The sequence below is a fragment of the Cygnus olor genome, chromosome 16 (assembly GCF_009769625.2).
Source record: "Cygnus olor isolate bCygOlo1 chromosome 16, bCygOlo1.pri.v2, whole genome shotgun sequence".
Taxonomy (NCBI): Eukaryota; Metazoa; Chordata; class Aves; order Anseriformes; family Anatidae; genus Cygnus; species Cygnus olor.
The window spans coordinates 4,781,228-4,795,407 of record NC_049184.1 but is presented as its reverse complement, the minus strand read 5'-3'; the positions used below and the strand labels follow the sequence as shown (position 1 = coordinate 4,795,407).

The 14,180-nt window shown below is 46.1% G+C and overlaps 1 protein-coding gene across 2 annotated transcripts in view; it reads right to left on the bottom strand.

The window, feature by feature from the left end:
• The window catches only part of TOX2 (TOX high mobility group box family member 2), a 130,193-nt gene that overhangs the window by 53,320 nt on the left and 62,693 nt on the right, over window positions 1–14,180 (bottom strand). For both annotated transcript variants that reach the window (XM_040575780.1, XM_040575781.1), the window contains exon 3: window positions 176–421. In XM_040575780.1, the coding sequence (XP_040431714.1) occupies window positions 176–421 (246 nt within the window). The remainder of the gene's footprint in view (window positions 1–175; window positions 422–14,180) is intronic.

Sequence of the window (14,180 nt, the reverse complement as noted above, 5' to 3'; positions counted from 1 at the left end):
ACATGGTCATCAACAGCAGTGGGTGGTAGTGCAGCAAGGCAAGGCTGCATCACGGGCTCTTCCCAGCCCCTAGTGCAAACACCCCCTCATTGATGTCCTTCTCCATTCAATCAGCTCACAGCATGATGCACAGAGTGGCTTTAACAAAAGGTAAAAAGAGGGGAAAGTCACTGACCGTGGGTAGCTGGCTGGAGAGAAGATGCCCGTCCTGACTCAACATGTTGGAGACCATGATGGCTGGCAGGTCCATGTTCTGGTAGGGGTAGGCGGGTATCAGGCTGTTCGGAGGCAGGCTGTGGCACAGGGAGTGATATCCAGTTTCGTGGTCCACCAAGTGCAGGAGCGAAGGGTCGGGGAGATTGGGAGGCGTTATGGGTGGGATTTCGTAGTCCTCATTATTCTCATTCTGACCATTGTATGTCTAAAACACAAAAAAGACATTTTGCAACGTGTCACTGCCTTGTCGCTCCAGCAAATAAAAATGATTATTTGTGCAAGAAACACAAAAGCACATTGTAGTGAAAACATTTTTGGTGTAATAAAAGAGACAGCTCCAGCCCTGGACATCAGCAGGTCGTAACCACGCAGGAGCCAGGCAGTGAGAACTGCACTATCTGCTGTGGGACACCACAGGTTCTTGCAAGCCTCCAATTCTTCTGCAACATCCCTCACTGCCCCCCTCACCCCTGCTGCAACCCATTAGCACAACTTCTAAACTCCTCTAAAGAAGGATTGCCTGGTGGTGCCCCACATGGAGGTTTGTCCTTCCTTACGGCCTGATCCAGATCTGGTTTAGATAAGCACGCCCTCTGCTCCCTACCGGTGCTCCCTCAAGCTCACCATGAAGGTGCAGAGATGTTCGTCCTTTTGCTTCCCATGTTTTCTGGAGGTCTGTATACATTTAAGCATCCCAATGAAAAGAAGATATTATTGCACCTCTGCAAGAGTTTTCACATCAGACAAAAACATATTTGCTTCATAACTTAAGTGTGAGTCTATCCAAAATTATTAATTATCAAAGCAGAATATAATGAGTGTCTGGCAGAGGAGGCTTATTCTAAACATCTACTGTTTCACATATTATTATAGCATATGAAATTCTGATTAGCCATATTATTACACACATGGATTTTAAGCTAAATTTCTCAGATCACCTAGTTTCATGGTTGGATTTTGACTTAATACTCGATTTAAGAGCAAAACCCCAGACGTGTGCAAAACCAGTTGAACATTGCAGGCTTTATTAATCCATTGCCCCAGAGCTCACACTCAGGTTCGTGCTCTTCATCACCCCAGGCTGCAGGGAGAAAACCCTTAATAAAATAAAATAAAACACATATTTAACCAGAATTCAGAAGTCAGTAGGAGAGGCAGCTGAGGTGAAACACACCTCGTCTCCCCTCGTCCCATCATAAAAACAGAGAAGAGCACATATGCTGCACATACCAGATGACTGCTCACGTTCACATGAAATTCCTACTAGCTTTGGGGAAATATGAGTACACAAGAAATATAAGACGGAGCCAGGGCTAAGCTAGCTCTGTACCAACAGTTATTGTTCGGGGGAAATTCAAGCCCAGCTGTTTTTCCAGCCAGCTTCTGTCTAGCAGTGGCATTGTGCTGGAAAGGTAAGGGGGATGAGAGGCTGCACACAAAAGCAGACAGACATATCCCATTTAATACGTCTAGTAAAGTTTTCGCTTGGGCTACACTCTTCGAGGTATATCAATTCTTCCCCAGTTATTTAAGAGGATTTCACTCGGTACTTTATGGAAAGGGATTTAAATAAATCATTGCACAGCAAACTTGTTCCTCCAACTGGTTTATTTTGGTATCAGGTATATAAGCAAGTGGCTTTGCTGTACTTAACTAAATTATGTAAAACCCACTCAAAGTTTCCTAAAGCTCTCTTCAAAACTACAAGTTGCTCGTGTTGCTGCAGAGCAGCTCACGAAAGGGCTTTGAGGCGGTTTTGCGAGGAGCGTGAAAGCCCCGCTCCCCCTGCACGTTCCTGCCCCTGCTCTTCTCAGCCTGGGAAAAAAAAAAAAAAAGAAAAAAAAAGCTCTGTTTAACTCACAAAGTTTTCCGAAGAGCTACAGTATTGTGCAGACATATCAAAATTACAATCAAAGCTGTACACAATCAAAATCAGATTAGACAATATCCAATCAACATAATCAGCCTCGGCGCCTGCCAGCTTTTGCACCGCACCACTAAAAGTGATTTTCCAAAACAGGCTGCCTTTACGCTATATGTGTTTTAAAGAGATCACTAGGAAGATAGGGAAGGGAGAAGAGGCAGACAGATACTCGGAAGGGTGGGACAGGGGGATGGTTTATTGTGGCACCTGGTGACTACAGGCACAGCTGAGGGGATGTATCCGTGCCCACCAAGGGTGGTCTCGCGGCGCGTGCACAGAAGCCGTCGTCTCGAGTCTCCTGCCAGCGACACCCAACGCCCCTTCCCACCACCACGTGGGCTCCGCTGCAGATTCTGTTTTCTATTCTTATGTTAATTTGAATTAAATTAAACAGCCAATTATACGTTATAAGGATACATTACAAATTAGATTAATGAGCTGGTCGGAGCCCATTCATCCCACCAGGACTCCAAAGGCAAGCGCGAGGAAGCTCGCCCTGCTAAAAGGCTGCCCGTCGCGGTGCACACAGCAGACACGGGAGATCTAGGCTTTTCTGCTGACAAGCAGATGACAGTTGTTGTGATTACACATTATTCCCCTTCAAATTAAAACACTGAAATCAGCTGAAACAACAAGCCTCTACTTGCCAAGCCTTGGCTCGCACTGCAGGGCAGCCGGACGCTGCTTTGAAGGTCGGACCCCTCAAAGCGAAGGATGGAGAAACAGGACCAAGCCCTCTCAGAGATGCCACCCATCTCTGACCAAGCATCTGACCAAGCATCTCTCAGAGATGCTACCCGTCTCTGAGATGCCACTTTCCTGACTCCCTCCTCGCCGGCAGGTCCCCACATGTCTCTGTGCCCAGGCTATGGGCGCTGTGCTGCAGGGCATGGACCGGCTCACCCCGCAGTGCTGCAGGATGGCATTGTAGCAGATACAGCCCATCTCTCACGGCATCAGAGCCGTGTTTAAAAACAGTTCCTGAAATCTGAGCTTGAACAGAGGTCCCAGTGACAAAGACCACCTCCATCCACCAACAGATTCGCAGGCAGAGGATGGAGGGGTGTGGGGACATGGAGAGACGTGTCCCTTACTCCATGCAGCTTCTCTACCACCCTTTCTGTGCCACGGTTCCCTCCCTCTGCCCCTTCATCATGGGGACAGCAATGGGTGAGGAAGGCCCCGGTTCCTACCAGCTCCTGTGGCAGGAGAAGGTCACAAGGGAGCAACCATGGCGCAGGCAGTTCTGCGGTGCACGTTTATGGGTGCAGTTAAGGGGTGCCCTGTATGGAAACGGAGCTGAACACAGTACAGGGAGAACTGAGAGCTTTAGAGGGGAATGAGCTGGTTCCTCTCTTGCCTCCTGTGTCCCACGCACGGGAAACCTGAATTTTAACACTAAAACTGGATCTTCTTCCGTATGCCTAGATAAGCACCTGAATTATCGGTGCATCAAGTTGGGGACATCATCTCCACACGCCTTTAAGCTGCACCTGAAAATTGCTGTGGGTCAAGGGGAGAAGCAAGTAGCTCTCACCCTGGGCTGTAAGTATCCAGCAACGAGCAGGCTGGAAACTGCACGAGAACCCACCGTGCAGGTAGCTCAGGAGGGAGCAACAAGCATCGAGCATCCACAAATTAAGCCTTTAGCTTTCTCCTGCCTTTCCCCTCTTGGAAGAAGGGGGAAGCACTGTCCGCCTTTACAAAACCCTCTACAGCTAGCCAGCACCACTTCTCCACTTCACGTTGCTATTAATCATGGAGGGCATGACTTGACCAAGGACCTGGAAACTGCTCTCCGCAGAAGCATGGCAAACATCCAGTGACCCCAATTCTCCACTGAGTCATGTTCTGTGTGATTATCCATGAGGATCCAGAAGTCACAGCCAAGCATTGATTCAGAGAAATATTATTCGCAGTGGAAGCGATAGAGATTTGCAGCATTATCACAGGTAAATATTTGCCCTGTCAAATAACACTCAACAGTAAATACAAGCCTAAGAAAGAAAATTTATTCCCAGTAAGGTACAAGGAAATACATCGACTGGTGTGATCCATCCCACCCTAATCATCCAGATGGCACAAAACAGCACGGACTATGCACCATCCCTCACCTGCTAACTAAGCTTTTCCCGTAGCTAACACAAGAGCTTTCCGCCTTAGGACCGTGACCCTCTGGGCATTTCAGACATTAGGTAGGACAGATTTGGTCTAAGCAAACCAAAACCAGACTGGGAAGTCTGCAAAGCAAGGAAAACATGGCTATTTGTAGCGCTGAACAGGGTGACCAAGGGCATGCCACCACAGCTTGTGCTCATGGTGCACGTGAAGAGCACGGAGGACACGGAGGCTGGGTGGTGTAGGGACAGCGGCACAACGTGGGGCTGTTTGGGGTGTTTGTGTGCCAAGGCTGGATGGTGCATGGGACCAGCCAGATAAACTCATGGGCTTTTCATACAGACTTTCCCAATTTCTCTTACAAATGTACAAAAAGGATTCACTCTGTGCCAGTGCTCATCCCACACAAGCTTGACACACCAAGTTAAGAGAAGATCCTGAGCCATATAAAGAGGAAAAAAGAGTCCAAACATAATAATAATAAAAAAAAGAAAACCAATGCTCAATGACATCAAGCACCCCCCTACTTCCTTGCAAGTCTCCAAACAGCTCTCCTACCACACACATGCTGCTCAGCACTGTCACAACATTTGCAAGAAGGGAATTTTGATGCATTTCTCCTACACATGAACTGCACTTGTGGAGTTTCTCTACTCAGCGCGAAGCACCAAAGCCAGAGGGTCAGCACCATTGGCTCGGGTGGCAGGAGGAGATGGAAATCACCCAGATGCTGCAAACCCCAGAGGAACGATGGGGCTGGCAGGGCAAACAGCTCGCTGCTCCCCGAGCGGGGACATCCCGGGGCTGCGTTCCCACCCGTGCCTTCCAGAGCCCCGTGCCAAGGCACGAAGCAGTGCTGATTTTCCACGTCAGTGGCTCTGGGGCTTAGGAATGGAAATTGATTTGCCTCATCTTTGCACATGGAGATCCTGTCTGTGAATAGCGGGGCCAATGAATTACTTGGGTAGAGTTGGATAAATACTGTAAGGAAGTATTTATTAACTACAAATTGTCTTTGAAGCATTCCCAGCCCCCTTTACATCCATTTTCATGTGCTCAGGTTTTTGACTGAGGGAATGCAGTTGAAAAGGGACAAACGAAACCTTAATGTAAGGACATAAATGAACATAAACGAACATAAATGTGCACCGGCTGTGTCTGCACAGCCTCCAGCAACCTTCAGGCACGCCGCGAGGCTGTGAGCCCAGCAGGGCAGGAGGCAGCAACAGCAAGCTGGGTCCTGCCAGCCTGCTGGTACCTCTCTCTGTGCTCCTTTTCCTCACTTGCAGTGTGGGACTGAAAGCCCAGACAAATGCTTGGATCACCCAAAGAACAACTGATCAAACACCTCAATGTTCCCCAAGTTTCCTCCTTTCATTGCTTCAATGCAGGTTCTGCATGCTAAAGCAAATGAAGGCAGAGAGCCAGGCTCCACCTCAGTGCCACCGGGCAGCACTACCTTGGGATGGAGCTGGACATTTACCTCTTCACTTTACATGGGCTTTGTCCCCTCTCCCAGAGACACAAATCCCAAGGAATTACAGAGCCTTCACAGCTGAGCCTCCTGGATGGTTTCAGCCAAGTTCGGCACTGCACAAAAAGCCTTTTACACAAGTTTCATAAAACCACATGTGCACAGAAGGGAGAGACCAGGGTCCTAAACATTCACACTTTGGCCCCAATAACCTTTGATCTTATATTCAGTTTTTACATTGTCCAAGCTGTGGTTGACCTGCATCACCACCTCACCACAAAAAGCTAAAAATAATGGAGTTCTACGAACAATTTATAGCAAAAGAAATCAGCACTATTGTAGGTTTTAAAAAGGCTCCCAACTCCCCCCATCCTTTTTTTTTTTTTAATCAGTATCTTATCCAGAACTGGAATCCTGTCAAGAATAGTGGATAGCACACAACTATAACTTCTTATTATGTGTATAGTGATTTTATGAATTCAGTGGGGAATGAAATGCAATTTTGTCAGACTTGTCTGTGTTCATAATGACCAAGTCAAATTAATCATCGTGGATAATACTCCTGTGTCAGCCATTCAAGAGATTTTTTAATAGAATTTTTCTGATTCATGTCTTGCAGTACATCAGATCTGTAGTAATGCAGGCACTTCTAAAAATCAGTGCAATTATGGCTTCTTGTTGCCCTGTCATTTTCACGGAATAAAAATGTCTCTGCAAAAGTCATATACTGTATATAAACCAAAATGAAAAACAAAAATATAGTTACAATTAGACTTGATTTTTCCTAAAGATTTAATATCTTTTCGAGGCCATTATTTATGGGCAATACATAAAGCTACAGTGCATGATGCTGAAGATGGACTAGCTTATCACAGCACATACCAATTTTGTCCTGGTTGTCATTCTTCCTCTGATTGCCCCATGAATTACTGTTTTTTGCAGGCATGGAAATGACTATCCCATAGAACAAACAGGGGTAGGTAATGGGCGTGCAGTCAAATTATTGTGTTTATTAAAAATGTATCCAGGAAAACCCACACTGATCCCAAAGGGCTCTGGTTCAGGAAAATCTCTGGTTCAAGAAAAGGTTACAGATACCATAAAGGCAGACAGACATGCACGGGAGCAGCAGTGCAGCATGCAGCAGTATATAAAGGATTGGTAATGCTGCGTTATCCTTCTGAAGGAAGGAAGAAACCTCAGTCCCCAGTGACACAGGCAGAAATGAGTTTTGGAAGTAGTTACCCCCAGGAATAAAGAGGAAGAAAAATGCAATCCACCACAGCTCTCAACCCTTCCTCCTTTCGTTCCCCGACTTTTCTGCACCCTGGGCAGAAAAGCCCAGGAACTGCTTGCAGGGAGGGGTGGGAACCCACAACCACATACTGTTCTCCCAAAAACTCAGTCAGATCAGTGGTTCTTCTGGGCAAGCACACTGACCTAAAAATTAGCCAGCATTTCGGAGGAGATATACAAATCCCTGGAGAACACTCCCTGAAGCTCCTCAGAGACCAGAACAGCTCATACCTCTCCATTTCACCTCTCTCATCTGTTTTTACCATCCTTCCACCTCCTTACATTACCATTAGGTTCTTGAAAACAACATCCAGCAGCAGGTAGCTCCCCGTGCTCCTTACAGAATATGCCCCAAACTACTGCTTTGCGGATTTGCTGCTGTTACTTCTCTGAGATGCCAGATTTCTGAGTCAGAGCGTGGCTAGGCATTGCCCCATGCTGTCCTGAGCCACGATGGGACCCACGTGGAGGTGCCACATCTGATCCCCATGTCCAGCACCGGAGGCAACACCACGTTCCTACAGCTAAGACCTTCACCATCCAACCAAATACAGGGGGTAGTAAGGCTCAAAGTCTGCTGACAGCATTGTCACGAGCCTTCAACATTGGCTTATGCAAACACTGGCAATAACTGGAGCTCCTGAAAACCCTTTATTCTATCTTCATAAAGCAGGACCAGGACTATGAGGCATATCTGATGCACAGTTGCTCCTGGATGACCTGTAGCAATATTTAGCTTCAATATCTGCCCTCGTTGTTGATAGGAGAGAACTGTCTCATTTCAGCATGTTTTTGTAGCTATTCTTACCTAGTCTTTCAAAGCAAACGTGGCAGTGCTCCAGGGGAAGCTAGGAGATGTGCAAGCTCTGTTCCGTGTCAGCAAAGCATATCCTCTGTCATCTGTTTTACAATCAGCCTCCTTACAATTGTATATAATGATTTTGCTTGATTTTAAAATATATTCTGGAGGGACTGTGAGCCCAGTGAGAGAGGAGCCATGGGGATCTAAAATTAGACTGACTGGGCCAGCCAAATATAAACTCTTCTCCTTGCTTTCCTGGTCTCTTGGCTGGAAGTCAATACAAGGAATATGATAATAGTCTACTCAAGAATATCATGCATTTCTGGGAATTATTTGAGGAGTACGGATTTTACATAATTGCCTTTTTTGTCCCATGGCATACTGAACTTGCATAATAAGATCAGCGCACTTCACAGAAATTCATTGTTGGACTGGATGAATTTGGTATTTTGCGTTGAGCCAAGGGTGCATTACATAATGATGTATAATGTACTGTAAGCAGGTCAAGAGATAAGGCAGCCTGAAAACAGTAATGGAGTGCATGCAGGGAAGAATTAGCGAAAAGCACTCTAAGAAATTAATTCAACCTGGCTTCGTTTGAGCAAGAAAGACCCAGAGCAGGAAGAAAACTATATTCAGCACCATACTCGTCCCCTTTCAGTTTTCATCTTCGTGTTTCCCTTGTGTTTAAAACTGAAAACGTGTGGTTAAGGGTAGAAAGCCTTTGTGCCACACTTCATATGGGTGCTTTGTAGTTAAGCTTTTCAGTTTTATCTCAAAAGAGAGGCCCTAGCCATGCACATGGGCAGCAGAGGTGGCATGCACCCCGTGGCAGGGGTTGGGCCTGAGTGGGCTTTAAGGTCCCTTCCAACCCAAACCACTCTGTGTTCTATGCTTTCTTTTTTTTATCAGCAAAGACAAATTTGCAAACAAAGCCCTGTGCCACCCGCCCACCTGCCTCTATGGTAAGTGCCATCTCAGTACTCAGACTAAACTCCACAGCATTCAGAGCACCGGCACCACTCACGATCCCAGTCCAAGCCTATGAAGGCAGAGCAAAGCTGCTCAACAGTACCTGCTCTTGGTACTCTTGCCTGAGAAGCGAGGGTAACAGCCAGATGAAGTCACAGACTGGGGGCAGCCCCAGTGTGTTTGCTAAATTTCTGGTTACTTAATGTGAGCCAGGGCTGGGACCTTTGAAGTCCAAAGCATCACTCACCACGAATGTGCTTGGACTTTGAGCCCACGCACTTCCAAATTCACACTTGGGACCCCAAAGCAAATTGAGAAGTAATTGTATGTGTGTATGAAGAAAAAAGGTAATAAGTCCAAGAGCAGCAGAGGCAGCCCCCTCCCCATCGCCCGGACTTGACGTGTGTGATTAGCACGAGGAAGGCATGGATGTGGGGAGAACTTGCAAATGTGGTGCGAGCTAGCACCTCCCCCAGGGTGCCCAGCTGCTGCAGAAGCAATTTCACAGCTCATCATCCATTATGAGATTAAAATAATTTTTTTTTTCCTCCCGTGAAGTATTAATAAATTGTGCAGGCAGACCAGAGTTAGCGCCATTTACACAAATGGTAGTGAATCACCCACCTAGTTATTTCTTAATGGATTGAGTATCTGTGTTCCTCCTTAGCCTGTAATTTAAAAAAGTAAAGACACAAACCTGCTTATTTGTGCCACCAGGCCCGGAGGCAGCTCTTGTTCAGCCTGGGCTGACCGGGACAATGGCAGAGATGCTGCCTCACACAGATGTGCCCCAGCACTTCGTGAGGAAACAATACCAAAACAGTCAGTATGAAACTATGGACTACAAAAAGAAGATCAAGGCTACATTGAAATCCCTCCCAGAATTCACCTACTTTTCCTTCTGGGTGCAAAACTTGCTGAGGCATCGCTGATATGATGCGGCTTCCATGGTACATCCAGTGACGATGTAAAGCTGTAGTCAGAGCACCACTAATGGCTTTTCGAACATCCTCGCTTTATTACAGTATCAGGCGAAGCAGGCATGTTTAATGTTTAAACTTCCAATGACAAATGCCTTCAGCAAATATGTTTTATGTATTTATTCAGCGTTCCTTAAGCGCCTGTCACCTTAGCAGCTAAGGTGCTGCTTACCTTGTTCTTTTATTTTTATTAAAATTAAAAACATATCAATGCTTTGTGAAATGCCACTTTCTCCCCCTCCCCTCTCTCCTCCCATGCCCAAAAGGAACTTGAAATCCTTTATCAGCCCATCCCATAGAAAACATTTAAGACTGCCAGGAAGTTGTCGAAATGGGAAAAGGAAATTAACGGAGAGCCCCAGAGCAACAAATCAGCCTCCCACGATATCCTGAAGACCCTCAGCCCCAGAATTTGGCCCTGTGAAGGTGAAGCGCCAAAGCCAGGCACCTCTGAGTCGGTTTTGCAAGTCAATCCCGAGACAAGACGGAGAGAGCATTGCCCTGATTTCAAGCTCAAGGACTAGGTTCAGGTGGGTGCTGCCTCCACCAAAGCCAGGCCAGGCAATGTTGGTTTGTAGCTAAATATGACCCAGGTTGGTAGGGCAAAGGAGAAACTAAAGATTTCCTATGGGATTGGGATGGTTCGCTCTTTGCAGACCCTAAATACCTAGGATGAGCCCTCCTTGTCCATGAGATGTCAAGAACATCACCTAGGATCTCTCTCTACTTCTTTTGAGTTTACTGAGCTGCTCAGAGCCACAGTTACAAGCCTTTCTCCACAACCACAAGTGCCAGAATTTATTCATTTACGCACTTATCTAAAGCAGAAGCTGTCATGTCACAAGAGCACAAAGGTGCCGGGCTGTTAGGGAAAGCATGAAGCACCAAGAGACTCATGACAAAATTGTGTGAACTGTAACATGGTGCATGGCCAAGTATCCAAATCCCCAGTGTAGGTGTGAAAATCTCAGCCTTAAGCCTCCAATATGTGAATTTTGGGAAACAAGCAGATTTTATCTTTAACAATTCTCTCTCTTTTTTTTTCTTTTTTTTTTTTTTTTTTTTTAATAAAAACAGGCTTATGTGTGGTATCTAAAAAAAGCCAGGAACACACACATTGCTGTGAGTCTTAAATCACAGATGCTCATCAAACACCATCTAAAGCATTAAGTGACCTGGACAAAATGAGTAGCTAGGGCAGGTATCATCCTTTCAGGAGGAAGAGAAAAATGAAAATAATCAAATTAACAACCAAAATACCTCTGTTTTCCTGAAATGATGACAATCATCTACTTAGAAGGACAGCTGGGCCACCAACGTGCCAGTCAGAGCCAGGAGTCTGCAGCTGGGGTTAGCCCCCATGCTCATGGTGAGAAAGGAGGGTTGTGGGCACTGGCAGCTCTGGAGACAATGCAGAGCACTCGTTGACACAGGGGTGAACATTGCAGAGGAAGTGAAGGTGCAAGAGGACACATCAACACCAGCATGGTCGTTGTCATCCCAACACCATGAAAAACCCAACCCAACACACAAGGCACGAGACGGGAGGAGCTTCATTAGCAGCTGCATCCACAGACAACCAACCCCAGCTATCTGGAGGGCAAAATAACTGAAACACTTCATTCGTTAAGCAGCTGGAGAGGTTCTTCTATTATTTTTACTTGTTTACAGCATGCCAGGTGGAACCTGAACTGTCCCAAGGGAGATGGACAGAGGTGGAAGGTCCAAAACCAGAAACCTGGTCCTGCTAACCTGCAGGAGGCTCTGAACACAACAGGGCTGCAGGTAACAAAGCCAGAACACCGACCCCAAGGTAAAAATTCAGATTCACCCAGCATACTCCAGGGCTTCCACTGCCATCTTTCAAACCCAAGTCCTGGCAAGACCCAAGTATTTCCACAAACTCAGAGATGAGTGCTTCTATTGGTCATAGTGGCACCAAACTGGGTACCCCAGAGTCCTGCTGGGTGTTACCAAAAAGCATCATCCTAGGTCCTGCTCAAATGCGACCAAAATGGGACAGATCTTCTCAAGGGAGATTGCTAAAGAAGCTACGCTGCAAGCTTTCACTGTTTCTCCTCCCATTCCTATTCTTGCTATCAAACAACAGAAATCCCTTTCCAGACTGGAATCCATGAGACAGAAGCTGGCAACCAAGAATTGCACGGAAACAACAAACATCCCTGATACAGAAGTCTGGAAACCAGGAAAAGCAGAGGACTCGCACTGCGTCTTCAAATGGCAGCACTCAGGGTTTCAACAATTAAATGCCCTAGCACGAGCTGCTCAAAGAGCTGCAGAGTTTTCTGCGTTTTCCAGAGCAGCTCTCCCTGTTTGATCCCAGCATCCCTGTGCAAGCGCGATGAATTCATTCCTGAAGTTGCATTCGAGTACCCAATAATTTCCATTGGCTCCCTGCAGTTCACCCTCTTGACATTTCATGACCAATTCTCTTGGGAAAAACTTAGAAGTCTGAGCTTGTGGGGTTTTTCTAGCTAGTCCTTCACGAGTACAAACCCACATGTGACTGCACGCAGAGCACTTGTGTACGGCGTGGATGGAACACTGCATGTGCCCAAGCATCCAAGTTAAGTGCGCCTGCAAGAAGGCGTGCAAATGTTCATGCAGAAACACACAGCTTTCAACACTCGGATGAGCAAACACCTTCCTGATTTTATGTAATGCGGCTCCTACACCAGCCGGGTCCACGGTGGAAACAGGCACCTTTTGGGTACTCATTTCCAAAATGTGCTGGGAATTGCTGGAGCCTGGCAAAAAAGCTCCTCGAGAGAAAAGCAGCCCCTGGCACGGGGCTTGGCCACATAGCTGTCTTGTTTGGCTTGGAAGTCAGCTGGAATACTTAAAATAAATTTGCTAAATTGTCTTCCAGAGACTGATGGCTTTTCTTTTCTTCCCTCCTTAATAAAATTGCAGGGGTATCTTTATTGTTATGTCTAATTTTAGAGAAAACTAACATTTCCTGAGATTCAATTTCTCTCATAATTGTTGGAAGGAAACTAAATTGTCTGCTGTAAACATTCACTGTATTGTGTGAAAAGTATCTTTATTACAGCCCACTGGGAATACTAATAAAATTCCCAATCCTAGCCCTTCCTTACTTTTTTTTCTTTTAGCTGGCTCCTTTCTCTCATATACCCATTAATGTCAGTTCAAACATTCTGCAGTCGAGATATGAGAACTTAAAATATATTATTTAACAATCAAGGGTAGAATAAAGACTTGTGAACAGTAAGATCCTTTCTGCCTTCTCTTTTGGTGCTTTCTATTATAGAAAATGAGAATGGCTATTCCATTTTTCTATGTGCGTGCTTAGAGTTGATGAAAAAAATTTCATTAGTTTAGTCCGACATATACTCAATACAGTCTATGTACATATTTTTTTTCCATTTTATTCTACAGCTGCAAAATGATACTAAATTTCATCAGATTGGAACGAAAACTGTGGTCTTGGAACATTTCCCTTTAAGGGTCTTATATTTATTCAGAATTCATGAATCACTTTCCAGTAATACAACCATAATTATTCTTAAAGTGTTATGTTTGAAGGTTTAATATGAAATACTTGCAAAAAGCTCTTTTTCACTTTGATAGTTTGTAATCTTCATGGTAATCAGATCAGTTAGCCCTTCACACAGCAGCCAGGAAAATACAATTTAATATGAATCTCATACACTTCACTCATGTTTTAATTAAAGTAATAAAAGCCAAGTCATATTTTGTCCTTTACAGTGTACACAAATGCATAGACCTGAGCATACAGCTTCAGCGCAGACACTTTTGATGACTGCTGATAAATTTCCTAGTCTGAGATAAATCTAATCCAGGCTTGCTCAGAGCCTGCTGGTCATGACAGCAGCGTCACCGACGAACAAGACCCACAAGGTCTGTTGGCAGAGCCGTGATACAGGTGGTGGGCACATGGGCTAAACGCAGCGCTCGGAGTCAGCTTTGCCACCTTTCAAGCCATCATTCCAGATCCTTTCTGACTTTCAGTTCCCATCTCAGTTCCACCAGCCCGGCCTGGTGCCTCACCTGCCAGGGAAAGACCCAACGCTCCCCAGAGCAGCAGAGCCCCGTAGGGCTGGCGGTACACACACTCCCCTCCTGAGGGCCCACGCTGCTCCTCTCATGGGTACCTGCATCGCACACTCCCTGCCTGGGCACCCCTGGTGCGTGCTCCCATCCTGGGTACCTGCTTTACATGCTCTCCTGCCTGGGCACCCATGGTAGGCATGCTCTTCTACCCAGGTACCCATGGTAGGCACGCTCCCCTGCCTGGTACCTGCTGGCTGCACCCAACCAGGGCTGCTCAGGCTTCAAGAAGGGCGATGCCACAGGACTCTGCTACACAGATCCCGCAGCAGAAGCAGAAAAGCA